The 24,395-nt window shown below is 59.2% G+C and overlaps 1 protein-coding gene across 1 annotated transcript in view; it reads right to left on the bottom strand.

The window, feature by feature from the left end:
- Positions 1–24,395, bottom strand: part of ABCA13 (ATP binding cassette subfamily A member 13) — a 188,739-nt gene that overhangs the window by 46,882 nt on the left and 117,462 nt on the right. The window contains exons 36-43 of the mRNA XM_049096779.1: positions 19,990–20,079; positions 15,305–15,374; positions 12,216–12,331; positions 11,008–11,089; positions 9,073–9,181; positions 5,115–5,169; positions 3,724–3,901; positions 2,071–2,186 (exon numbers count right to left, since the gene is read on the bottom strand). Of these exons, the coding sequence (XP_048952736.1) occupies positions 2,071–2,186; positions 3,724–3,901; positions 5,115–5,169; positions 9,073–9,181; positions 11,008–11,089; positions 12,216–12,331; positions 15,305–15,374; positions 19,990–20,079 (816 nt within the window). The remainder of the gene's footprint in view (positions 1–2,070; positions 2,187–3,723; positions 3,902–5,114; positions 5,170–9,072; positions 9,182–11,007; positions 11,090–12,215; positions 12,332–15,304; positions 15,375–19,989; positions 20,080–24,395) is intronic.

Raw genomic sequence — 24,395 nt, 5'->3', positions numbered from 1 at the left:
GCAGGATGACCGCCTCCATGGTCCCCTGGGAGCCCGATGCGAATCCCCTCCCCCAGCCCCCGCCCCTGTGACTCTTCCAGACTCCGGGGGTCAAGTGTCCACAGGGCTCAGGTCACGGCGTCACTTGTTTAGGCAACGACGTCACCGGCGGCACCTGCAGCAGAGCTGCTCTGGTCGCATCTGGGAACAGGCTTCAGGTCGGGTTTCTGGCCGCCGTGCATCCTTTTCTTCCTACGTGTTCATTAGTCACCTCAAATACTTGATTCAAATTCCCATCGTGGCAGCTCCAGGATCCTTCTTTTTTTTTTAAGAAAAAAGTTAAAAAGGGGGGCTCCTGGGGGGCTCCGTCGAGGAAGCGTCTGCCTTCAGCTCAGGTCATGATCTCGGGTCCTGGGTTCGAGCCCCGTGGCGGCTGCTTCTCCCTCCGCTCCTCCTCCTATTCCTGCGCGCACCCTCCCTCTCTCTCTCTTCCTCAAATAAATAAATAGAATCTTTAAAGGAAAAAAGTTAAATGGGCTTCTAGAGCATAACCTATTTTAGAGCAACCCGGGGGCCTGCAACAGTTTCTACCTTTGCTCAAAGGTTTACAGGAGCTGATGCTCTTTTGTTTCCAACATTCCTTTCCTCTTTTTGATGCTAATTATCCCCACTTTCCAGCTAAAATATCAAGTTTTCCAGGGCCAAGACAATAGGAAGATTAAAAAAAAAAAATGTGTCACTGGGCACTTTTCCGTGTGTCTTGGAGACTCTCCGGGCTTGTCTGACCCCGGGTTTCCTCGGATCCCAAGCCCGGTCCCGCGGCAAGGCCCCTGAGAGGCCTGTAACGTCCTCAGGTTGGGGGTCACTCTGGGGCCAGCCTTCCCCGCTTTGTCCTCCGGGTCCCTGTCCCGCTCTTGGGGATGGCAGTGACCCGGGGGCGGGGACACAGCGCTGCCCCGGTGTGTCGGTGTGTCGCGGGCGAGGCAGGGACCCAGCAAGGAACAAAGCCACGACCGTGGGGACGTGGCCCTGGGATTCCCGCCGGCTGCCCGGGGTGACCGGGGCCACCTGGCCTCAGGGTTCCTCCCCGGAGCCCTGCGGCCTGGGCCAGGCCGAACATCAAGGGATCTCGGAGTCTCCCAAAATCCCCCAGAAAATGCTTCCACTGCAAACGCGGCCAGAGGTCGGGGCTTCGTGCCGTCTGTCCCAGGCTTGGGCCGCACCATAGGGCTCTGTAAGCAGTCGCCTCTGTCCCGGCGCCGCCTCGCTCCAAGCCCAGCGACCTCCGCATTCCCGAAGCTCAAAATCAAGGCAGGGCGCAGCGTGTCTCGTCCGGCCGTGGGGAGCTTGACGGCACCATCGACGCCCCTGGATCCTCACCTGAGTCACCCGAGTCCCCAGACACGGGAACCCACACTTGCGGCCGTGTCCGGGCCCCAGTGTGCACGACTCCCGGAAGGAGCCGTCTGCCTGTCTGTCTCCCACGCCGTCTGTCCAGCCACGGGAACAGTCGCTTACGTTGGACCCTGTCCCCTAACCAAGTGTTTTGGGTCCGCAGCGTCGCCGTGAGCTGCATACAGTCATCTCACTCGTCTTTGGCTTTACGGGGTTTTAAATAAAAGACTCGCCTCGCGTTATAATAAACGAGTACGTTAGAGACGCTCCATCCCCCTGACGAGTGTCTCTCGCGGCTCGGCCTGGATCGGACGTACAGCCGCCGCGGGAGGGACGTGCGGGGACGTGTTATGGGGACAGCGAGCGACGACGCTGGCCGCTGGGGACACGGAAGCGAGCAGTGTGGACGGCGCCCTTGCTGTGCCCCCCGAGGAGACCCGGGAAGCCGGGCGGCCTGTTTCCAGGCCCCACGTGCACCCGCGGCCTCGGCGACACTCTCCCTCGGAGGCAGTTTGCAGCCACCGCCTCCGCCGTAGGGCACCGTCAACCGCCCCGGCCATCTACACGGCCCTCCGAGAAGCTGCAGAATTGCTCGAAAAGAGAAAATCATGCAGCCGGCAGCAGGTCCAAAGCCACCCAGGAGGTTCTCCAGCAGAAAACAAACCGTAACCCTGCGGCCGCGTCCCCCGCACGTACCCGAAGAGCGCCAGCAGGAGGGCGGTGGCTGCCAAGTTCTGGCGGACCGTAAACGCCGGGAGCTGGAAGGCGACGATGACGGCCACACACAGGCTCACGGAGACCAAGTAAAAGACCTGGGGAAACAAGGAGGGGGGGTGACGTCCCACCCGGGTTGGGGGGTGACAGGCAGGCAGCCAGGGAGAGTCCAGCTCTGGGCCGGGCTGCAACCCCCCGGCCCCCCACGGACGCCCTGGGACCTCAGCCCGTCACTGGGCATGAAGCTGCGGCCCTGAACGGGTCCCCAGAGCGGCCTCGACAGAGGAGGACATCGGGACGCGGACACACCCAAGGACGCAGGACGAATGAAGGCACCACCACGCGCCCGGGACAGAGGCCGGGGTCTGGGGCATCCCGCCTCCCGCACTGGGTGGACGGCCCTGGGAAACCACAGCAGTGCCCCGGCCACTCTGGGACCTCCTGGGACCTCCCAGGACCTTCCGAGACCTTTGAGGACCTCCCTGGACCTTCTGGGACCTCCTGGGACCTTCTGGGTCTCCTGGACCTTCCAGGACCTACTGGGGCCTCCCAGAACTTCTGGGACCTCCTGGGACCTCCTGGGACCTCCCAGACCTTCCAGGACCTCCCGGGACCCTGGCCTCTGCCCCACGTGCACTCAGGGATGTGCCCCTGCCCTCCTCCCCCCGGGTCCCATGGCCCTGCCGCGAATGTGTCCCCGCACCGTGGATGCACCTCGCCCACACAGAGCCACAAAACTGCTAAATGAGTGGTTTGATCCACTACGTAGATGGGAACCGATGGGACAACGATGGAAACAGGGTCACCGGGGAAGAGAAGCACCCTCCCTGCCCTTCAGCCCCAGGGCGGGCATCGCAGGATAAAGAGGAGCCGCCTCACGGGCAGGGCTGGGTGTCAAGGGTGTGGGCAGGGGGTCAAGGGTGTGGGCAGGGGTCAAGGGCATGGGCAGGGGTCAAGGGTGCGGGCCAGGGTCAAGGGAAGGGCCGGGTGTAGGGCGCGGGCAGGGGGTCAAGGGCGCGGGCAGGGGGTCAAGGATGCAGGCCAGGGTCAAGGGCACAGGCCAGAGTCAAGGGCGTGGGCCGGGGTCAAGGGTGCGAGCTGCCTTCAAGGGCACGGGCAAGGGGTCAAGGGCACGGGCCGGGCTCTGTACTCTGGAAACCCCCCCGCCTAGCACCCTCCCCTGTCGGTTGGTGACCCCACTCGCCCCGGAGGGTGGGTCCCTACACATGTGACCGAGGTCGGAGGGGCGCGGGGCGGGTGGATGGGGAGGACACACTCATGCGGCTGGGGAGCGGATGGTGAGTCCGGGCAACGTCTGCACTGGGCGGGGGGAGGGGAGGGAAGAGGGGAGGACGGGGCGGGGGGAGGTGGAGGACTGGAGCGGGACCTGCCCCTGCAGCACCCCAGCCAGGCTGTGTGTGGGGGGAGAGGAGTGCGGGGGGCAGAGTGGGGGGTCCGTGTCCCAGGGTGGGGGTGGGGTGGGCGGGTGAGGGGGGCAGAAGCCTGTGGCTCGCGGCAGCCCCAGGGCCTCCCCCTCCCCGCCCCCCCTCCTCCCCCTCCCCGCCCCCTCCCCGCCCCCCTCCTCCCCCTCCCCGCCCCCTCCCCTCCGCCCCTCCCCCTGCCCCAGCAACCTACCCCATCGAAGAGGAAGTTGGCGAGCCAGTAGGTGGCGTGTCCCAGGCCGCTGATGCGCTGCAGCCTGAGGGCGCTGGTGGCCCGGTCGTGCACCACGGAGCTGCCCAGGGCGGCGGTGAGGACGGCGCAGCCCAGCACGATGCACAGCGCCACACCGCACTGCCGGATGCTCTCCAGGCTGCGGGAAAGGCGGGCGTCAGGGCCGGGGGGGGGCAGCACCCGCAGCGACCTCCCACGACCCCCCCGGGGCAGGATGGCACCCCCAGCCCCAGCCCCAGCCCCAGCCCCAGCCCAGCGAGGCACCTGCACCAGGAGGGCCCTTCCCGAGGCCTCCCGAGGGCCTGCAGAGGCCGAGGGGCGCTCCTGGGGCTTCCACCTTTAAGGACTTTATTATCCACGAGAGACACAGAGAGAGGCGGGCTCCCTGCGGGGACCCCGACGCAGGACTCGATCCCAGGACCCCAGGGTCATGGCCTGAGCCCCCAGGGCGCCCCAGAAACTCCGAGGGGCCGCGTAGACATGGCTGGCCACCCCCGACCCCGCGCTGCACCTTCCTCCCCGGGAGCCTACAGGGCCCCCGAGCATCCCCGTGGGGCGGGAGGTCGACCTGCTGGGCGCTGCTGCTGCTCTAACACCCGGGAAGCGGGGCGCCCAGCAGCCCGCGGCTCCAGCGCAGGTCGGCAGGTCCTGGGAGGACGCGACCGACGCCGCCGCTAAGTTTTCAGGGAGCCGAGTTACACACAGATTTCCAGGCGCGTGGAAAAGGGGGGGATGGGCAGGCGCGCCCTCCCTCCCCCAAGGTACACCCACACCCTGGCCGACCCTACGCCCCAGGCGCCCGCCGCTCAGATGGTGGCTCGTGCAACCCTCGACCTCAGGGTGTGAATTCGAATCCCAGGTGAAGTGAAGACATGGCTTAAATCTCTAGGGCCCCGGGGGCTCGGTGAGGGGGGGGAGCGCCCGCCTCCAGCCCAGGTCAGGGTCTCGGGTCCCGGGATCGAGCCCGCGTCAGGCTCAGAGCTCCGAGAAGGGTCTGCTTGAGGTTCTCTCTCCCCTCCCCTGCCTTGTCCCTGCTCTCTCTGTCTCTAATAAATAAAATAAAGTCCTTAGAATAAGACGGTGCCCCAAGGAGCACCTGGGAGACGGGCCCCAAGCTTCCTGGAGCTCACGCCCTTGGGACAACGGATCACACGGGGAGTCCGTACGCTCCTCCGTTTCCAGCTCAGGCCAACGCCCGTCCCCCAGTGGCCGCTGTCGTCCCCCTCGGCAAAGAAACGGCAAAGAAACGCCCAAGCCGGCATCGTGGGGCGGCGCAGCGGGCCACCAAGTCACCCCTAGAACCCAAGCTCCGCCCCCCCCAGGCCGCCTCGCCCGGCGGTCCCCCAACTCACATCTTGTCCTCGTTCAGCAAGGCGCCTCCGTACGGGTGGCTGAACAGCGTTATTCCTGCGGAAGACACGTCACAGGGTGAGCCTGCGAGCCCCGGACCCCACGGCAGCCAGACCTCTGGGCCCCCACGGCGCCCCCCTACCCTCCGCCCAGGCCCCCCAGCACCCACCCGGGCCCGGGCCCCTCCCCTCCATCCAGACCCCAGCACCCACCCGGGCCCCTCCCCTCCGCCCAGGGGCTCCGTGCGTTAAGTGCATCTTTGAGGATATTTTCAAGGTAAGACGGGTTTAGGGGAACAAACCCCACTGGTAAGTGCGGGGAGCTCTGCGCCCCCTCACGGCTGCTCAGAGACGATGCCGACTCCCGAACCCCATGGGCCGCAGGGGGACCTCTGAGGATCCGCATCCTCCCCACGCACCTGTCGGCGCACAGGCCTTGACCTGGACCCGGGGCAGCTGTGCCCGCGCAGGGGAGGGGCGCACAAAGGGGGAAACTGAGGCAGAGGCACGTGGTAGGGACTCCCCAAGGCCACACACAGCCGACTGAGAGCCACAAGCCTGATTCTCTAGATCCCAGCACACCCCGTTTGTGGGAAACCACTGCGGTCCACGTAGCCTCGGGTGGCTGCCCTGAGGAGCCCCCGCGTCAGCCACGAGGACTGCAAGGGGCTCTTGTCGCCTCGGCGGTCGACAGAGAAGACGTCTGCCCGCGTAGCTCCGAGTGCACTTGGTCATCTGATTGCTGTCGGCACGCGCGGCGAGGAACAGGCCCACGCAACGCACGACCCTGAGGCACGGGCTCCCTCTGCAGCACTCGTCACGGCTGCCACGGCTCTCGGTCGGCACAGCCCCTGCCTGGCTCCTCCTCCTCCACAGCTCCATCTACGCAGCACACCCAGTCCTGCCGGGGGCGGGTCAAGCCCGGGGCCCCACTGCGCATCCTGTGTGCTCCGCTGCCTCCCATCCCAGGAGGGGACCGGGGACAGGAGACGGCCGGGCAGGGGAGGGACGAGCGCGTGTGAACTCCGGGCCATTTCCGATCATTCCAGCGTGGCTCTTCCGTGGCGCATCCACGTGGTGCCGTCGGTCCTTGGGTGGCCACAGAGCCCGTCGGAAGTCACCTAACCAAGTGCTCACGACAGAGGTGATGCGTCCATGACGGCCACCTCGTCTACTCAGCCTCCGCACTGACGTCCGGGCCCTGCTCTCCCCACCGGTAACACGGTACGCATCGCCGTGGACGGCCGGGTCCCTCTCCATGGACGGCTGGGGTCCCTCTCCATGGATGCCTGGGGTCCCTCTCTGTGGACGCCCGTGGTCACTCTCCATGGACGCTCTCCGTGGACACCCGGGGTCGCTCTCCGTGGACGGCCGGGTCCCTCTCTGTGGACGGACAGGGTCCCTCTCCACGGATGCCCGGGGTTGCTCTCCATGGATAGACAGGGTCCCTCTCCGTGGACACCCGGGGTCGCTCTCTGTGAATGGCTGGGGTCCCTCTCCGTGGACACCTGGTGTCCCTCTCCATGGACACCTGGGGGTTACTCTACGTGAACACCTGGGGTCCCTCTCCGTGGACACCCGGGGTCACTCTCCGTGAATGGCTGGGGTCCTTCTCCGTGGACGCCTGAGGTCCCTCTCCGTGGACAGCTGGGGTCCTTCTCCATGGACACTTGGGGGTTGCTCTATGTGGACACCTGGGGTCCCTCTCCGTGGATGCCCAGGGTCACTCTCCATGGACGGCTGGGGTCCCTCCCCGCGGACGCCCGGGGTGCCCTCTCTAACGAGAGGAAAGCTCTGATCCTCTGAACCACTTGCACCGACCGACCTTGAATGACCTCGGCCTCTGCAGCTGCCCCACACTCCCGCGGTGCTTTGCGACAGGACCGGAGACGCAGGCCCCGAGGACACTGCCCACTGCCCCCTGCAGCTGCCGGCTCTTTAAATTCTCTCCTTTCCCCAAAACTAACACTAACCTTGGCTCCCATCCGTCTGAACTTTATGATTTCATGTATTTTTCCTCCACGTCGTGCCAGAGGCCCGGGGAACGCCCGACTCGGGGGAGCGCTCGGCCGCCAGGTGGCTTGCCGGCGACCGCCCTCCGCCCTCCAGCCCGGGCACCCGTCCTGGTCCTCGCGCTCATCCTCGGACACAGGGGAAGGCCGCCGGGGAGGCGCACAGTCCTCCCTCTGTCGGACGAGGCCAGGCGGGCGACCAGGCCGAGCCGGACCCCGGCCCTGAGCCGAGAGGACAGCACGACTCCCTCGTGGCTATGACCTGCTCTCACTCGACCTCGGCCCGGGGTCCCGGCCCCAGGACGCAGCTCTCGACTTGCGGGAGTCGTGGGGTCAGGGCTCTGACGTCAGCCTGACCTCGAGCCCAGGGCCCCAGAGCCCGCCGGTGGCCGGTCCCGCTGGGCCTCGTCCTCTGAGCAGCGCAGCGGGCTGACGCGGCCGCCCTACAAGGCCCTCGTCCGCGCGGGGACGCCGCGGGCACCGTGTCTCCCGGGGACCCCCGCGCTCGAGGCCCGTGCGCACCGCCTGCTGCCCTCCCCCGAGACCCACTGCCCTTGGGCACCAGCGTGTTTCCTTCCGCGTATTCCCCACCAGCTTCCCACGCGATGACGGTGCCACCGAAGGATCCAGCCTCGCTTCATTACACACTTGGTGGGAAACAAACCGGGAGGAAAAAGATAAAGTGGGGTAAGGTGAGGACACCCGGGAAATCGCTTTGGATTTGCTTCCCTGGAATTGATGCGGAAACAGGAAACGCTGTGAGTAAAGCCGGCGGCTGCGGCCCGTCCATGCTCCTACAGCTGGCTGCTTTCTTGAATTTTTTTTTTTTTTTTTTGAGAAGCTGAAAGAATTTGATGAATTGCAGCCTGCCCCACGCAAGGGAGGCAAATGACATCCCCTTAAGTCAATCAAGTCACTCTGGATTCCGGACATGACCTTGGGTCAATTTTTCCAAATAAGCTTCTTTTTGCTTTCTTCCTCTTTCTTTCCTTCCTTCCTTTCCTTTCTTTTCTTTCCTTTCTTTCTTTTCTCTCCTTTCCCTCCTTTCCTTTCTTTCCTTTTCTTCCTTTTTCTTTCCTTTCTTTCCTCCCTTTCCTTCCTTTCTTTCTTTTTCTTTCTTTCCTTCCTTTTTCTTTCCTTTCCTTCCTTCCTTTCCTTTCTTTTCTTTCCTTCCTTTCTTTTCTCTCCTTTCCCTCCTTTCCTTCCTTTCTCTTTTCCTTCCTTTCTTCCTTTCTTTTTCTTTCCTTTTTCTTCATTTTTCTTTCCTTTCCTTTCTTTCCTTTCATTTCTTTCTTTCTTTTCTTTCCTCCCTTTCCTTCCTTTCTTTCCTTTCCTTTCTTTTCCTTCATTTCTTTCCTTCCTTCCTTCCTTTCCTTCCTTTCTGTTTTCCTTCCTTTCTTCCTTTCTTTCTTTTGCTTTCTTTCTTTTTTCTTTCCTTTCATTTCTCTTTCTTTTCTTTCCTCCCTTTCTTTCCTTCCTTTCTTTTCTTTCCTTCCTTTTTCTCCCTTTTTCTTTCCATTCCTTTCTTTCTCCTTTCTTTCCTCCCTTTCCTTCCCTTCCTTCCTTCCTTTCCTTCATTTCTTTCTTTCCTTTCTTTTCTATGTCTATCATGAATAAATAAAAAATAAAAAATAAAATCTTTATTAAAAAAAAAAAGAGGAATGATTCTCGCTCCCGTGAGACGGCGAGGCCCTCAAGAGGGAACGTGTCACCGTCCCTCCACCCCACTGCGCAGACGGGGCCCGAACGGCAAGAGCGTGGGGACACTGTGCGACGCCAGAGGCCAACCCCCAGAATCGTGTGACTCGTGCGTTCACGCACAAAGAGGCTGCCCTGGGAAGACCTTCTCATCACGCTTCGCGTGCATCGGCTCCGCCGTCTTTGCACTTTCCCCTTCAGAAACGTTGGCTTTTGAGCAGTGAACGCGCCTGCACGGGACGGGCCATTACCGTATCGTCTCCAGTCCTCGGCAGCAGGCACGTGTCTCCACAGAATGAGATTGTTGAGGTGATTCAAGTAGGAAGGCAGGGCGTGAAAGCCCTTCTGGTTGTACCACACCTAAAACACACAAGAAAACACGTAATGGGTCTCGTGAGGTCAGTCCCACGCCGTCAGCTACCCCGAGACACAAAGGACGTGAGTCCACGGGCTTCAGCGCCTGAACGTCGGGCCCGGGCGCAACCCCGCGGGCCGGCAGCAGGCAGGCCCCTCACTCTGCTAATTTCACATTCATCTCGAGCATATAATTTGCAGCTAAAAATAGATTAATTTTCCCCAGAACAAATGTGAATGCTGCTCTATAATTATATTTTCACAGCGAAAAAGGAACCTAAACCCATCATTTTTTTTTCTTTCTTTCTTTCTTTCTTTCTTTCTTTCTTTCTTTCTTTCTTTCTTTCTTTCTTTCTCGGTCAGTAAGCTAATAAAATTTGACCTGCAAATTAAAAGCAAAGAAAATGATCAGAAAAAAAACAAAAAAGATTACTTTCAAATTAATGACTGAACACGGAACATTATTTCTCCAAATACATTGACCTGAACGTTCGCCGAGCACGGAGAATAGAGCAGCGCGGCTGTCCGTCGGGAGGAAGAGGACGGAGGAGGAACAGGAGACGAGGCCAGGAAAGCCGAGATAACAGAGCAGAGCAAACACACTGATGGGACCTGTACTGAAGGATATTGCTATTCTAATGGACTCTTTTCTATTTTTTTATTTATTTTTTTAAGATTTTATTTATTTATTCACACAGGGAAAGGCAGAGACCCAGGCAGAGGGAGAAGCAGGCTCCATGCAGGGAGCCCGACGCAGGACTCGATCCCAGGACCCGGGGTCACACCCCAGGCTGAAGGCGGCGCTAACCGCTGGGCCCCCGGGGGCCCCTGGGCTGTACATTCCGTTGGGGGAGCTGCCGCACGCTGCGAGGACCCCACGACCCCGCTGGCGGCCCCGGTCTTCATCCCGCCGGCTGGACGGCTCGTTTCTCTGGACGGGGCCGTGTTTGGCAATGGGATCAGGGCTGCCACCCGGCAGGTCCCACAAAGAAGCATCCAGGTCCCGCAGTGGCAAGGCCACCAGGCCTCACGCCCCTTGCGGGCAACCACCCCCCCACATCCTCCCAGCACGACCCAGTTCCCGCCAGCTCCCCAGTGGCCACAGCCAAGCGGCTGAGAGCCACGAGGTCAGGAACCACCACTTGCGTCACATAGAAAGGCAAGGCGAGCACGAGATGGGTCGCGGGGCGCCCGGAGCCCACCCCAGTGAGCCGCCCACAAAGGAGACCCCCGACGGCCCTCACCAGCCCGCCACTGCACCTCCGCCTCAAGTCGTTCTTAATGTCACAGAGGATCGTTCGCTAATTCTGGGTTTTTGTTTTTTGTTTTTTGTTTTTTTGTGTGTGTGTTTTAACTGCAAAAAAAGAAGAAATCGCTCTTGGCACTAAGCACAGACCGCAGGACAGTCTAGGCTCTTCTGGGGGAGCGTGGGCGGACCCAAGGTCCTGTGACACCAGGGTTCCCTGAGCGGCATCACTGGGGGCAAGGAGGACAGACCACGGGGTCTCTTCCCTTGGTCAGGGGCTTTCTATCCCATTTTGTTCCAGTTGTTTAATTTTTATCTTCAAAGCAGGGTGAGAGGGTCCCTGGGGGGCTCAGCGGGGAGCGTCTGCCCTTGGACCAGGTCGTGACCCCTGGGTCCCAGGATCGAGTCCCCATCAGGCTCCCTGCATGGAGCCTGCTTCTCCCTCTGCCTGTGTCTCTGCCTCTCTGTGTCTTTCATGAATAAATACATACAAATGAAATATTCTAAAGAAAAAGAAAGAAAAGGAGGGAAAGAGCGCAGCGTGCAGGAAGCCTGATGCAGGGAGGAGAAAAAGGAAGACCTTTACCTTCGCCACAGTGTCAGGTTGGGATGCATCTGGATCCGCGTCTTGAGCAGGGATCCGTGCTCCGAACGTCCAGCCTCCAAGCCTGGTAACAGGGGCGGCTGTTAGTACTTTATCTGCTTTTTTTTTTAAAAAAAAAGATTTCATTTATTTATTAGAGAGGGAGAGGGAGAAGCGGGCTCTTCGGTAAGCAGGGAGCTGCCACAGGGCTCGACCCCAGGGCCCTGGGAGCACCCCTGAGCCAACGGCGGACGCCCACCCTGGGATCCGTGCTTTGATCAGTGAGCCAGCACGTGCAGCCGGGGGGCATTTCGTCACCACCCTGACGGCCCAAGAGCGGCTCCAGGGTCAGTGTGACCTGGATCCCAACCACACAGGTGCTGGGGACGCAGGGGGCATGGCGGGCGCGGGAGCCGGGCGTCCACCGAGGACCCCGAGTATTCAACAGGGAGGGCCAAGGCTTCCACACAGGGACGCGCTGTCCGGGGCCCGCACGGTGAGGAGACGCGGCCGACCAGGCCCCGACCAGGCCCCGACCAGGGTGAGGATGCACGACCCCCGGGCGTGGTGCACTCATGCGTTCACTCATTCATTCACTCAGGGTAGAAGTCGTCGGAGAGACGGCGACCGGGGGCCTTTTATGGGCCACGGATCACTGAGTCCCTGGCAAGCAAGCCCTCGAGCCCTCGCCTTGGAAAACAGATTCCGGGACGCGTTTGGGGATACGAGGTGAGCTGGGGACCTGCGGTCTCGGTCACCCGAGCGTCTGAGCCTTGGTCTTCAGCTCAGGTTGTGATCTGGGGGTCGTGGGATCGAGCCCCCCCGGTCGGGCTCTGCGCCCAGCACCCAGCACGGGGTCAGCTTGGGATCCCCGCCCCCTGCCCCTCCCGCCGTGCACACTCGCTCTAATAAATCAATCTTAAAAATCAAAAACAAAACGAAGGAAGAGGTGGGCAGCAGGAGGGGGAGCGTCCAAGGAGGGGACTCCTCCTAGGCCGTCCCCGCTAAGGGGGAGACGGGTCGAGACGCTCCCGACACGGCCTTGGTCTCTGAGAGGGAAACTCGCCTCTGGCGCCCGGAGCGAACCTCTGCGGGCGGCATTTGCACCCGGAAGGAGCCTCACCGTGGCCCACAGCATCTCTTGGCGTCTTTAGGAGCGTCAGGGCCGAGCCGGTGACTGGAGGGGAGACGCGGGGACCGCGCAGACCCACCTGGGCTTGGCGGCCGGCAGCAGCAAGTACTCCTCCAGCGGGAAGGCGGACAGGTTCAGCAGCGTGTGGCCCAGGCGGTCGGTCAGGTAGGGGGCCCCGGCGCTCGTGTTCGCGCACTGCCGGCGGTCCGAGGAGGCAAGGCAGACGGGTGGTTAGAGCCCGCGCAGGCTTCCCGGCCTCACGGCGCGCGTCACCGCCCGCGACCCCCTCCCCGCCACTACCTGGGCCTGTGACACGGTCTGGTCTGTTGGCCCCGTATGCGGCGCCCGCCACCCCGACCTTCGCCCTCCGTTCCGCTCGGGAGCTCACGGCCTTTCCCGTGCGTGCGAGGGCGAGACGCCCACGGAGGATGGGGCTTCTGGTGGACTTGGGGAGCCCCGGGCCCCGCGGAGAGGGATGCGAAGCACAGATTCAAAAGCCCATGTGTCTCGCAGAAGCGCCAGGCGTGGAGGCCGAACCAGTTCTCGTCCAGCCTCCGCGTGGAAGGCCGGCGGCTGCACCGAGTCACAGGATGGAGGCTGCAGAGGGGCCCTGCCCGGCCGCCGTGGGGACCCAGACCCCGTGCCGGGGACGGTCAGGAAAGAGAATCCACGGCGGCAGAGACGGCCGCAACTGGCTTCAGCTGCGCAGAAAGGTCCCAGTGACGAAGCTCCGTGCGCTCGGACGCGTCCTCGGGTTCTCTTTCCAGCCTCGCCCGTGCGGCTCCGTCCAGACGCGCCGTCCGGCCCACGAAGGCCAGAACCTGCCTGTCGGCTCCGTCCTGGGGCACAGGCTGCAGACGTCGTTGGAATCAGCACCTCGGGGGGGGGGGCTCTCCAGGGTTGACGGGCACGTGTGTCCCCAGAAGAGGGGGCGGACAGAAGCAGGGAAGCCGGCAGGATGGCTCCAACGGCCGCCGCCTCCAAGCAGGCAGACCTGACTGTGTCCCCGTGAGCGGGTGCCAGACTTCTGACCCCAGACAGTGACAGCACGGACTTGCCGCTTTCATGCACCGTTGTGACGAGTCCCCCTCGCAGCCACAGGAAGCAAGCGCACCCTCCCCCGTGTGTGGGAAGCCACCTGCTTGCCGACGGCCACCCCTGGGTCCTCCCGGGCTGCCCTCCAGGCAGTTAGGCCCCAGAGCAGCCCCTCATCCTCGGGGCCCAGCCTGATCCCCGGCCCCTCGGCGCGTCCCCTCACGGCATGTCTGCAAGGTCACGCGTCCCGTCCAGCAGAGCTGACCCCGCAACACGGTCGTGGGGTCACAGGAACTCTCGGGTTTGCCTGGAGCCCAAGGGGCTGGACACGGGGCTTCGGGGGGACATAAGCGGAGAGAGACGGTCTGCGTCCTTAGGACACTCGGGTTCCCGGGCCGGCTCGACCCCAGGGGGCAGGGTCTGAGGTCCAACCCGGTGTGACCCAAGGGACGCAGGTGCCACAGGCAAGGACTCAGCGGTCACATAAGCCACAAAACATGCTGGGTGTGTGCTGGCCCAGCCCTGTGGACGGAGGGCAGTGTCACCCCGGCACCGCGGGCAGGAGGGCAGGGGTCACCGGGAAGGTCACAGCGCATGGAGGGCAGGGGTCACCAGGAAGGTCACTGCACACGGAGGGCGGGGGTCACCGGGAAGGTCACTGTGCACGGAGGGCAGGGGTCACCGGGAAGGTCACCGTGCACGGAGGGCAGGGGTCACAGGAAAGGTCACAGCGCATGGAGGGCAGGGGTCACCGGGAGGGGTGTCACGGGCGGGCTGCAGGGGGACCTCGTCAGAGGCAGCTCGTCCGCAGGGCCAGGCTCGCGCGTCCAGGGAGCCGTTGCGCCCGCACCCGTTTCCCTATGTGCGTGTCCCCGGAATCTTGCCGCTCACACAAGGTGGCGTGACTCTGGGGACAGCTGAGTCCTTTGCCGCCGCCCCCCAGCCTGGTGACGCCAGATCCGAGGTAGCTCGTAAGGGAAGGCGCAGATTTAACAGAAAGGGAACAGTCGCAGAGCAGGGGATGGACGGCGGCGGCTCCACAACTGGAGCGCGGGGGAAGGGCCACCATCGTGCCTGTGGGCCTGGAGCCGAGGCCGCGGGCTGTGCCCCGGGGGAGCTCCCACAGGCTGACCCGGCCGCGGGGGCCCGGGGGCTCGGGGCGCAGGCTGGGTCGGGCACCTCATGCGCCTCCCCCACGGGGCTGCCACTCGCCGCCCGCGTCGGGGGGAAAGCGGGTTCGTCCAGGGCATGACCCCCGGGGTCGCTCCTCGGCAGGGAGGGCCGTGTCCCGGCCGCTGAACGCGGAGCGCCGAGAGCGTGTTCTCCGTGGGCCGTGCTTTCCTGACGGCGGCCGCCGCGCACTCGTGCCCGCTCTCCCCTCCCTCTGGGCACCAGGGCTGCACGCGAGCCCCGTGCCGGTGCCCGACAGGCCGACGCTCGTTATTCGTTCCGTCAGGAGATGCCGCTGAGGAGAGTCCCCGCGGTCTTCGGGGGAATTTCAGCTCATTCACCTGCGCGGACGGGATGGCGGGGCCCCTCCCTCCTCTCTGTGAGCGACCTTAATCCCAAAAGCCAGGCGGTATCTCAGCTTCTAAGGAGTCACTCTCCATGCTCACGTAGGCACGGGACGAGGCTTGAGGTCATCCTCCTTAAAATTTGGGGAAATTTCTCGCCAAAAGGCAATTCTAGCTTCTTCATCACGAATTGAGGAAGATTAATTCGCTTGAAAAATGCCATCGGGGATGTTATCCCGGTGAACAGCAGGGCCACATCCGTGTCACATACACGTCCACTCCAGGCCCAGTCGGCCAAGCATCCGCCCTCGGCGCACGTTGTGATCTCGGGTCCTGGGATCGAGTCCTGCGTCGGGCTCCCTGCTCGGGGGAGTCTGCTCCTCCCTCTCCTCCCACCCGCTCCCACCCTCCGCTCTGCTGTCTCTCAAATAAATAATACCTTGAAAATAGATGAATAAAAAGTAAACGTCCACCCTCCGTAACGAGACTTTTCCAAAAGCCAGCTGGTGCCGTCAACCGGGAGGCTGCGGAGACACTCCGAGTCACGTTACAGACGGAGGGAGCCGACTGCTGCTACTTTCTAGACTCACCAAAGATGCAACACGCCGTACAGACCTACCGGGCAGCCGCAGGAATCCCGGGCTCGCGGGGCAGACGGGGGGTCCAGGCGCCAGCATGAAGCATTCATCCTACAGACAAAGGAGAGGCCCGGGATGATCTCTCAGACCACAGAGCAGTTTTATTCCCACAAAAGAGGGCTGCGTCAGCCTCGAGCCGTCCGCACGACAGGCATCTCCCGCTGCACAAGGCATGGCTCGTACATTGGTTTTCACAGCTGGAGCTGCTAATCTGATGACGATGTTTTATCACAATGACAGTATTTCCAGTCTATTAAATGACGCTCACTTGGTTGGCTGTGCGGGATGGGATGTGCGACCAAGGCTCCCGGGTGGGGGGCCAGGGGACAAGGGGCTGGGGGGCCGGGGGGCCAGGGACGCACTCCAGGGCTGGAAGGCTAGGGGGTTGGGGGCCGGGGGGCTGGGGATGTGCTCTGGGGCTGGGGGGCTTGGGGTTCAGGGGTGTGGGGATGCGCTCTGGGGCCAGGGGTCCAGGGACATGCTCTGGAGCTGGAGGGCTGGGGGGCTTGGGGGCCGGGGGGCCGGGGATGTGCTCTGGGGCCGGGGACATACTCCAGGGCTAGAGGGCTGGGAGTCCAGGGATGTGCTCCGGGGCCGGGGGACTGAGGGGCCAGGGATGTGCCCCAGGGCTGGAGGGCCGGGGATATGCTCTGGGGCTGGGGGGCTTGGGGTCCAGGGGTCTGGGGATGTGCTCCGGGGTCAGGGGGCTGGGGACGTACTCCGGGGCTGGGGGCCGGGGATGCTCTCCGGGGCTGGGGACTGAGGGGCCAGGGGGCTGGGGATGTGCTCCAGGGCTGGGGGGCCTGGGACACACTCCGGGGCTGGGGTCCGGGGACATGCACTGGGCCGGGGGCTGGGGGGCCGGTGACACACTCTGGAGCTGGGGATCTGGGGACATGCTCCAGGGCCGGGGGCTGGGGGGTGGAGGGTTGGGGACTCGCTCCAGGGCCAGGGGGCTGAGGAGCCAGGGGTCCAGGGACGTACTCCAGGGTTGGGGGCTGGGGGACCAGGGACTGAGGGGCCGGGGGGCCAGGGGTCCAGGGATGCTCTCCGGGGCCAAGGGGCTGGGGACATGCTCTGGGGCAGGGGGACTGGGGAGCCAGCGGTCCAGGGACGGGCTCCAGAGCTGGGGGTTCGGGAGTCCGGGGATGTGCTCCAGGGTAGGGGGGCTGGGGGGCCGGGGCCACACTCCAGGGCCGGGGCCACTCTGACGCCTCAGGCCCTGCTCTGGAACCAGCTGGTCCGGGCAGCACTGCAGCAATTAATAAGCACGAGGAGCTGCCGATTCCGCTTCGAGGCGGGACGCAGCAATTTAACGGGCACTTAGAGAGCAACAGCGCAGACCAGCTGCCCGCCCAGTGCTCCTGGGACCTGGCGGCGCTCCCGGCAGCTCCGGGCAGCTCTCAGCCGTGGCACGCCCGTTCTCGTGTTGCTGCCACCCGTGAATACGAGGTCGCTCGGGAACGTTACCAAAGCACACTCACCACCGCCGGCTCCACTACCGAGCTACACTGTCCCCTCGGAACTCGGTTCAGAAGGGGAGACACACATCTCCCGAGCAACGGCCACCCCGCCGGGGGTTTTGCCGACACCTCCTCGTGGGCCCCACTTCTCGGAAGAGAAAGGGGAGGCCCTGCAAGGCCTGAGGTCACCGGAGCGGGGTGGGTCCCCGGGTCCCTGGGCCTGCGCTCGAGGCTCTGGGCCGGGCGGGACCTGCCCCCGACCCGCCGCATCCCCGGAGCCGGGCCCCTGCGTGTCCACGGAGCCTGACCTGCGCACTCCCCGGGCTCGGCCCCAGCACCCGCCTTGCGGGGCCCCGGAGACACAGGTCGCCAGCTGCTGCAGCCTAGGGGACCGAACCTGGGGACCGCGGGCGCTGAGGCTGCCGGTGACACCGCACGGGCTGCAGTCTAACCTGGGGAACCACCTTGCCCCTTGCCCCACCGGGCCCCAGAGTTCCGGGGACGGAATGGCCCATCTCCCACGAGGAGGGGAGGCGGCTCTAGACCAGCGACTCCGCAGGACGCGACTAAGCATCCAAATCCACCAGGCTGCTTCCGAAAAGGGGCAGCGTCGAGCTCATCCTGAAGATCTAATCACAAAGGCAGGTCAAGAACCATCACCACATCCTCCCAGGTGACCCTCAGAGGGCTCACGGGGAAGTGGCCGGTTCCGGGAGAGGCCTCAGGGCAGGGAGATGGAGCCAACCCCGAATCCAAGACCGGCTCTCACTTAGGGAAGGGAACCTCCGGGTTTCACGGAGAACCTTTGGCCTCCACCTGGGACCTTAGCAGATCAGACCTGGTTTTTGTCACCTGGGCAGATGCTGACACAAGCGTTGAGCGGGATGGGGTCAGGGCAGGCTGAGCGGTCATCGCGCACCGATGACTAAGTGCTGGTGGGCAGCAGGCCCGGCCCTCTGCCCCAGGCAGGAGGACAGTCCCCACGGCAGGTGCGCTCCCTTCTCACCGGGGAAGCTGCCCTGGGAAGCCAACCCTGTCACTTCCTTCCTCCCGACCCCTCCCAAGCCCACACCCCTGGGTCCTCTCAATTCTCAAACGTATGGCTTCTTTGTCTAAAAGGTGTCGAGCGGCTGCGGCTGCGTCTCTGCCGTGAGCCCCCTCCCATACTAACTACCCTTGCTCTTCTCCCATTAATCTGCCACAGCTCGATTTAATTATGAGACCAGGCAGAGAACCTAGAAAAGAAGCAGGGACCAGCCTCCAGCCCCTCCATCTGCAGCCTTGTGGGAGGCAGCCCCCCGCCAGCCCCGGCCTTTTGTCCTGGTGACCAAGGCACAGGGCAGGACAGGTCGCTGATTAGGACCGCTTGAGAGGAGCCCCCGTGGATTTCACCAAGAGAAAGGAGAAAACCAAACCACAGATCCGGAAAGAAAAGAAGGGCTGAGCAGAAAACGAAGGAAGGAAGGCCGGGCTGAGGGAGGGGCCGAGTCAGCGGGGCCTTAGGGAGGGGCCTGCAGGGGGGATCCCTGCTGTCCTTAGGGCTGAACCTACATTTTTTCCCCCTCTTGAGAGATTTGATAAGGAAATCTCCTTCTGGGCCGCCTGGGGGCTCCGTCCATGCAGCATCTACCTCTGGCTCAGGTCATGATCCCGGGTCCTGGGATAGAGTCCGGCCTCAGGGTCCCTGCTCAGCGGGGGCCCCCTCGGCCCCCACCCTCGCTTGTGCTCGCTCTGTCTCTCTCGAATGAATAAATAAAATCTTAAAAAAAGAAAAGTTCTTTTATCTGCCAGCCAGCTGAGGACAGGAGGTCCCCGAGCTCCCGTCAGTTTCTGCCACCGCATGTCACGTCCTGTGAGGCTCAGCGCGCGGGAAACCAAGGCATCGCCAACGATGCGCCCTCTGTAAGCGGGATGGCTTTGGTTTCCAACCAGACTAGAGTGGGGCAGCATAATGAATTTTCTATTAATTCTTCCTTACTGAGCCCACTAATAGTTATTTGCTCCCGAGCTAATTGCCCACATGACTAATGTGAAAGATGTGTCATCACTAATTAGGAAAACCTACTGCCAATATCGCATTATTGTCTGGATTGTTCTATTTATTACCCCAAAATGTACACTCCGGTACTTAATCCATCATTGTGGTTTTATCACTTTCCCCACGTGCTCTTCCCAGAACTGTAAATTCCTGAGGCAGGGCCAGATCCAGCATCAATCCTGGCTCCGACGGCAGCCCTGTATTTACAGCAGATCCTCGATAAGTAACAGCCAAGCAAACGTAGTGAAAATTGTTTATGAAGAAAGGCAGACTTTCACAAGTTTCATCAAAGAGTCCTCTCAATGCAATCATTTTCAAATCTTAGAAGAAAAATTCGAAAAAAAAAAAAAGAAAAATTCGCCAAAGTAATTCACCCCCAAATGGACTAAACGTTTTCTTGTAAAAAAACAAAAAACAAAAAAAAACATCTTTTCATGCGTGCAAGTTTTCCCAAAAAGTGAATAAGTTAATGCATGTCTCATATTTACTTGCTATTTTATACTTTTTACTTTGGGGTTTTATGAAACAAATTGAACGCTATTAATTATTGATTATTGATTATTTTTCTAATATATAATATAAAGCCTGTGTTTGCCAAGGAAGGAAAGGGGCAAGTATGCAGCCTAACCTACTCCTTAGGCTAATGTTTATTTCCAGTTATTTCGAGTCATTTAAATTTGTTAGTGGGGGTGGCACCTGGGTGGCTTAGCAGGTTGATCGGTGGGACTTGATTTCAGCCCCTGGTATGATCTCGGGGTCATGGGATCACACCGCCCCATCCCAACAGACTCTGTGCTCACCCTCTGTTCCTCCCCACTTTCTTTATCTCTAAAATAAATGAACAAAATCTTTCAAAAATAAAATTAATGAAGTAATAAAATAAAATATAAAATATATGTAATATAAATAAAAATTAAATAAATAAAATAAAAATAAAATAAAATAAATAAAAATAAAATAAAACAATAAAATAAGATAAAATAAAAAATAAGATAAAATAAAATAAAAAATAAAATAAAATAAAATAAAATAAAATAAAATAAAATAAAATAAATAAAATAAAATAAACTTGCAACAGGCAAGACCAGTCAGCAGGGAGATGGTGCTCTGGGTCTGCAGGGTTGGGGCTGCAGCGTGCACTCTGGTAAAGGCGTCTGATACTTACGGGTCTGGGTTTAAACCACCACAGAGCAGATCCTGATCTCCAAACTTCCGCAAAAGCACCTGGGCGAGTTCCTGGCCGTCGCTTCCGCTGCTGTTCATCCAAAGACAAAAAGAAAGAAGGCAGTAAGGCGCCGTGTGCTAGTGCTCATCGGGAGGTCACAGGGCAGCATGCCCTGGCTGAGCTGATGCAGGCAAGCAATTCCTCTGTCCGTGATGGCAGATAAAGCTAATTGTGGAGTCTGTATAGTAAAGCCAAACCAGCAATAAGATTAAGGATTTGCATCTTTATATACGGATATGGATGTTCACAGTGCATTACTGCTCTCATCTTTTCATTTATTACTATAATCCTGCCATCTTTGGCATTTTTGCATGGTTTTTAAAAGTAAATTTTAAAGGCCGCACAATGTTTCATCACATTAATATTTTAAAATCTATTTAAAATTCCTCTTACTGTGGGAACTCTGGTTTGGTTTGAAAATTTGTTCAATCACCTAGCTCTGCAATGGAGCTTTGTATTTTTATGTTTTCTTATTTCTATATGTGAGCTATATGGAATGACATTTTCTTGGTAACAAGTCCTGTGTGTGCTTTAAGTACACATCCAATTATCATATTTATTTTACTGGAACAAGTGTCAGAAATCAGGTGATAGTTCAAGCAGCGTTGCTGAAAAAGAACCAAGCCCACCAGTACTGAATTTCCTCACTGAAGACATCGTCAGCGGTAAGACGTTCTATTCCTCTACCTTGGGGGAGGTGTGGAAACAAACTATATTACATTTTGTACATGGATCATAAGAGTCACCGTGACTTGAGAAAATGGAGAGGAAAAGACCACTTAAACCTGTCTAAAATGGGGCACCGGGGTGGCTCAGTGGCTGAGCGCCTTCCTTCAGCCCAGGCCATGACCCCGGGTCCTGGGATCAAGTCCCACGTCAGGCTCCCTGCATGGAGCCTGCTTCTCCCTCTGCCCATGTCTCTGCCTCTCTCTGTGTCTCTCATGAATAAATAAGTAAAATCTTTATTTTATTTTTTTAATTTTTTATTTATTTATGATAGTCACACAGAGAGAGAGAGAGGCAGAGACACAGGCAGAGGGAGAAGCAGGCTCCATGCACCGGGAGCCTGACGTGGGATTCGATCCCGGGTCTCCAGGATCGTGCCCTGGGCCAAAGGCAGGCGCCAAACCGCTGTGCCACCCAGGGATCCCTAAAATCTTTAAAAGTAAATAAATAAACCTGTCAAAGTTGGACTGATTGGGAATGACTTCATTTAAAGCAATTAAAACTCTGAATGACTATTTCCGAAAGAAAGTTGGTTTATTGTTTCTAGAACTTACGCCGTGTCATTCACACAATGCCTCTGAGTAGACACGGTCAGGAACACGTATCCCCAAGATAAGGAAAGACGATGTCTTCCTGGCATGATAGAGGACTCAGGTATAAGGGCGCCCTCAAATCTCTTTCTTGGGAAAAAAGCAGCGCATCAATCAACAAATGCACCAAAGGTTTGTTTTGAAGAACTCGGAACAGTAGCTCCGCTTAAGCAATGGAAGACCCTCAACTAAGGTTCAACCACGGATTCTTCTGATTGTCCACGGACTGGGAGATGCCAATTCCCAAATACGGTTGGGCTGCTACCAGCATCAAAGGTGGGGGGCGAGGCGTCAGGCCTACTGCACCCCACGTCTCTTAGGCGCCAATAAAAGCCCAAAACGAGAACCAATTTCAGGATTTCCGCGTGCAGCCCTTTCCCCAGACGGGATCTCCAACGTTCCTAACCCCTAATGGGCCTCTAACAGCGATCTGCGGTTCCTCTGTTCCTCATTTATCAGCGGCGCCTCGTTATCTATGCGCTTTGAAACCCCCACACTCCTCGGGGCAGCCTTGGGACAGATGCGGCCCAACGGGGCTCCCAGGAGGCCGCACCCCCACCCGAGCCTAGCGGGCCCTGCCCGGCCCCCCACCTCCTGGCCCCTCCCATGCCCGCCCTCCCAGACCCTCCTGGCCCCTCCCGGCCTCGCCCACGCCAGGCTCCCACTGCAGGAAATACAGCAGAGCTTGAGGGTTGGGGCTGACCCCGGCCCACAGGACTCCCTGCAGCTGCAGCGGGAAGGCAGCGAGAGGCGTGTAGAGAGTCCCGACGGCGATGTTTCTCGGAGCAAACAGCCTCCCCGATACTGACAAATGAGAAGATCCTGTCACAAGCAAAGGGACATATTTCCCACTGAAATGTTGCCCATAAAAAGAAAACATTATTTGTGGCATCTTCGGAAAATACTCTGGATTGCTCTCTTTTGACCCATTAATCCAAGAACAAATATGAAAGTCTACAGTATTTTTTTCTTTCCAAGAAACACATATTGATCGATAAAGTGGCTTACTGGGAATAATTACCAAGTGCAAGTTTAAATGTCATAGTTTAGTTTCTACTAGATTTTTGCTCAGGTCTAGAGGTCGCTGTTGAAAAAAATAAAATAAAACAAAACCACCGTGGTTTCCAATTGTCCTTGTTGTCTGAAAATTCAAATGCTTGTTCCTAAAACAATTGCTTTTTGCTTGTCTTCAAATTCTCGCCTATATTTCAATATGTTGTTAGAACCACGTGAAATCTATCATTCCCAGACTAGGAAGTTTAGAATCTGAGGTGATTCTTAAACGGGATACTGTTCCTCTCTCCAGGTTACTCACAAAATGTACTGTGCTTCAGAGTGACCCCGGGGACCTGCTGGAACAGATGCATGTTTCCAAACCTGACCCCAAAGAGGCTTCCTGCACCAAAATCTGAAGGTCTGATGAGAAGAAGATGGAGAATAAAGATCCAACACTCTACAAAGAAGAAATCTTATAAGATCAAGATCTCCTATTACATTATCTACAAAGGAAAGGGAACTGCGAGCCAGACGCCCTGCCTGGAAGCTTCTGGGGTGCAGGGCACCTGCCGTCTGCTGACCACGCTGAAGAAGCAGCATCCAGAGATGACATGCAAACCAAGGCACCATCCGCAGAGCAGGGCAGAAAGAACGGGAACTGCAGATCTGCATGACTTGCAAGTGGACCAGAGTGGACAAGGTGAAGTGGTTTGAAGTCACTTAAGAGGGGGAACGTGTGTCAAGTGTTGGGGCACGCTGGCACAACTAGGAAGCATGCATTATGCACCCCCAGCTTAGCTGCTGTGCATAGCTGTGCTCAGATGCAACATAAGGATCCGTAGACTAGACAGGAATACGCATGTGAGGGGGACAGGGTACGCCACCCCAAAATATGCCTCTTTGGCATAAACATTTTCTTGAGCTGGCTATTTTTAAGAAATACACATAAAAGCAGTGAAGGGGACGCGTATGTGCAGGATGGTAACCGCTTTGGAAAACTTTGGCATTATCTCCTAAAGCAAAAGATTCACATACTCTGGGCCACTGATTAGCAATTACATTTCTGGGACTCCACCCATGAGAAGCTCTTATATACGTGTAAATGAAGACCTTCGCTAGAATATTCTAGAATATTCACGCAGCACTGTTCACCATCATAAGAAAGAAAAAAAAAACTGGAAGGAGCTCCCAATGGCCACCATTAAGAGAAAAGACCAATAAGCTGCTGTGTTCACACAGTGGTACGGCGTCCAACGCTCAACACCGACAACATGTGGAGACGGGCAAAGGTGCAGAATCTCCGTGACGTTCTCAGCAGTGGAGAAGGCCACCCTCAGATGCGTGGGACCCTGCTGACCACTGAACAACACACAGACCCCGAATGTGTCTCAGCCAGAGGCAGAGGCGTGGGGTGCTGGAGTATGGATTCCATGCGTTGTCCTCACGGAGATGCTCATGACGTCCCCGACTCTAGGGGAAGCTAGCAGAGGGACGCAGGCCCTGTGTGGCCAGTTCCACATGGTACAAGCTCTGAGACGCTTACAGAAAAGGAACCCGTTTAACTTTGTTTTGCAGCTTAATCAACCCCAACAGGAAGATGTGACCCCTTTAGCGGCCCTCGGAACGGACCCCCAAGGGAACGGTGCCCCATGGAACAACCGTCTGGGGAATGCACCGGACACAGCCCGTTACATCGCACCATGGGGTGTAGCCTCGTGCTTCCGCCCTTCACTCTGCTTGAAGGCTAAGGTAGTCTCTGCTTGGAAGGCCTCCCGCACCTGCGGGAACACGTAGACATTGCAGGATTGTCCCGTTCCTCTTCACGCTGACCTGCACCTCTTCCTCTGTCTGGAGAAACGCTGCCTCCTACCTGCCCGGGGAGCACCCGGTTGTCACTGAGGACACTCGACTCAGGTGCGTAGGCTTCCAAAGGCCTTCCTGGAGCCCCGGGTGGGGCCCCGCCCCGTCCCCACCAGCACAACCCGCACTGTACGTGGCTGCCTGGTGTGGCATTTCTGAGACTTCCTTGTCCAG

The sequence above is a fragment of the Canis lupus genome, chromosome 18 (genome assembly GCF_003254725.2).
Source record: "Canis lupus dingo isolate Sandy chromosome 18, ASM325472v2, whole genome shotgun sequence".
NCBI classification, from domain to species: domain Eukaryota; kingdom Metazoa; phylum Chordata; class Mammalia; order Carnivora; family Canidae; genus Canis; species Canis lupus.
The sequence above is the reverse complement of the archived record's forward strand: the minus strand, read 5'-3'. Positions and strand labels throughout refer to the sequence as shown.